The following is a 252-nucleotide window of genomic DNA, read 5'->3' as shown; positions in this document are numbered from 1 at the left end:
CGGCGTGCACGTGGCCACCTGGCACTCACGAAAGCCATACACACGCCCGCCTTTGAACTCGCCCTCAAAGGTCATGTTGTCACAGCGGGTGAAGACGCCGACACCGTTGAACTTGCCCTGCATGAACTCCCCTTCATACCTGTGCGGGAGGAGCTCCTGAGGCAGTGGCTCCCCGCAGCAAGTAGGAATGCCCAGGGGGGTGTACGCAGGGCTGCCACGCTCACCTGGAGCCGTCGGAGAAGGTGAGCACGC

General features: G+C 63.1%; 1 protein-coding gene across 1 annotated transcript in view; it reads right to left on the bottom strand.

Moving 5' to 3' along the window:
* MORN4 (MORN repeat containing 4) overlaps positions 1–252 on the bottom strand; it is a 1,092-nt gene that overhangs the window by 403 nt on the left and 437 nt on the right. Inside the window, exons 2-3 of the mRNA XM_010143011.1 lie at positions 225–252; positions 30–139 (exon numbers count right to left, since the gene is read on the bottom strand). The exon at positions 225–252 is cut by the window's right edge and continues 5 nt beyond it. Of these exons, the coding sequence (XP_010141313.1) occupies positions 30–139; positions 225–252 (138 nt within the window). The remainder of the gene's footprint in view (positions 1–29; positions 140–224) is intronic.

This window comes from Buceros rhinoceros, unplaced genomic scaffold, assembly GCF_000710305.1.
Source record: "Buceros rhinoceros silvestris isolate BGI_N320 unplaced genomic scaffold, ASM71030v1 scaffold35389, whole genome shotgun sequence".
Lineage (NCBI taxonomy): Eukaryota > Metazoa > Chordata > Aves > Bucerotiformes > Bucerotidae > Buceros > Buceros rhinoceros.
The sequence above is the reverse complement of the archived record's forward strand: the minus strand, read 5'-3'. Positions and strand labels throughout refer to the sequence as shown.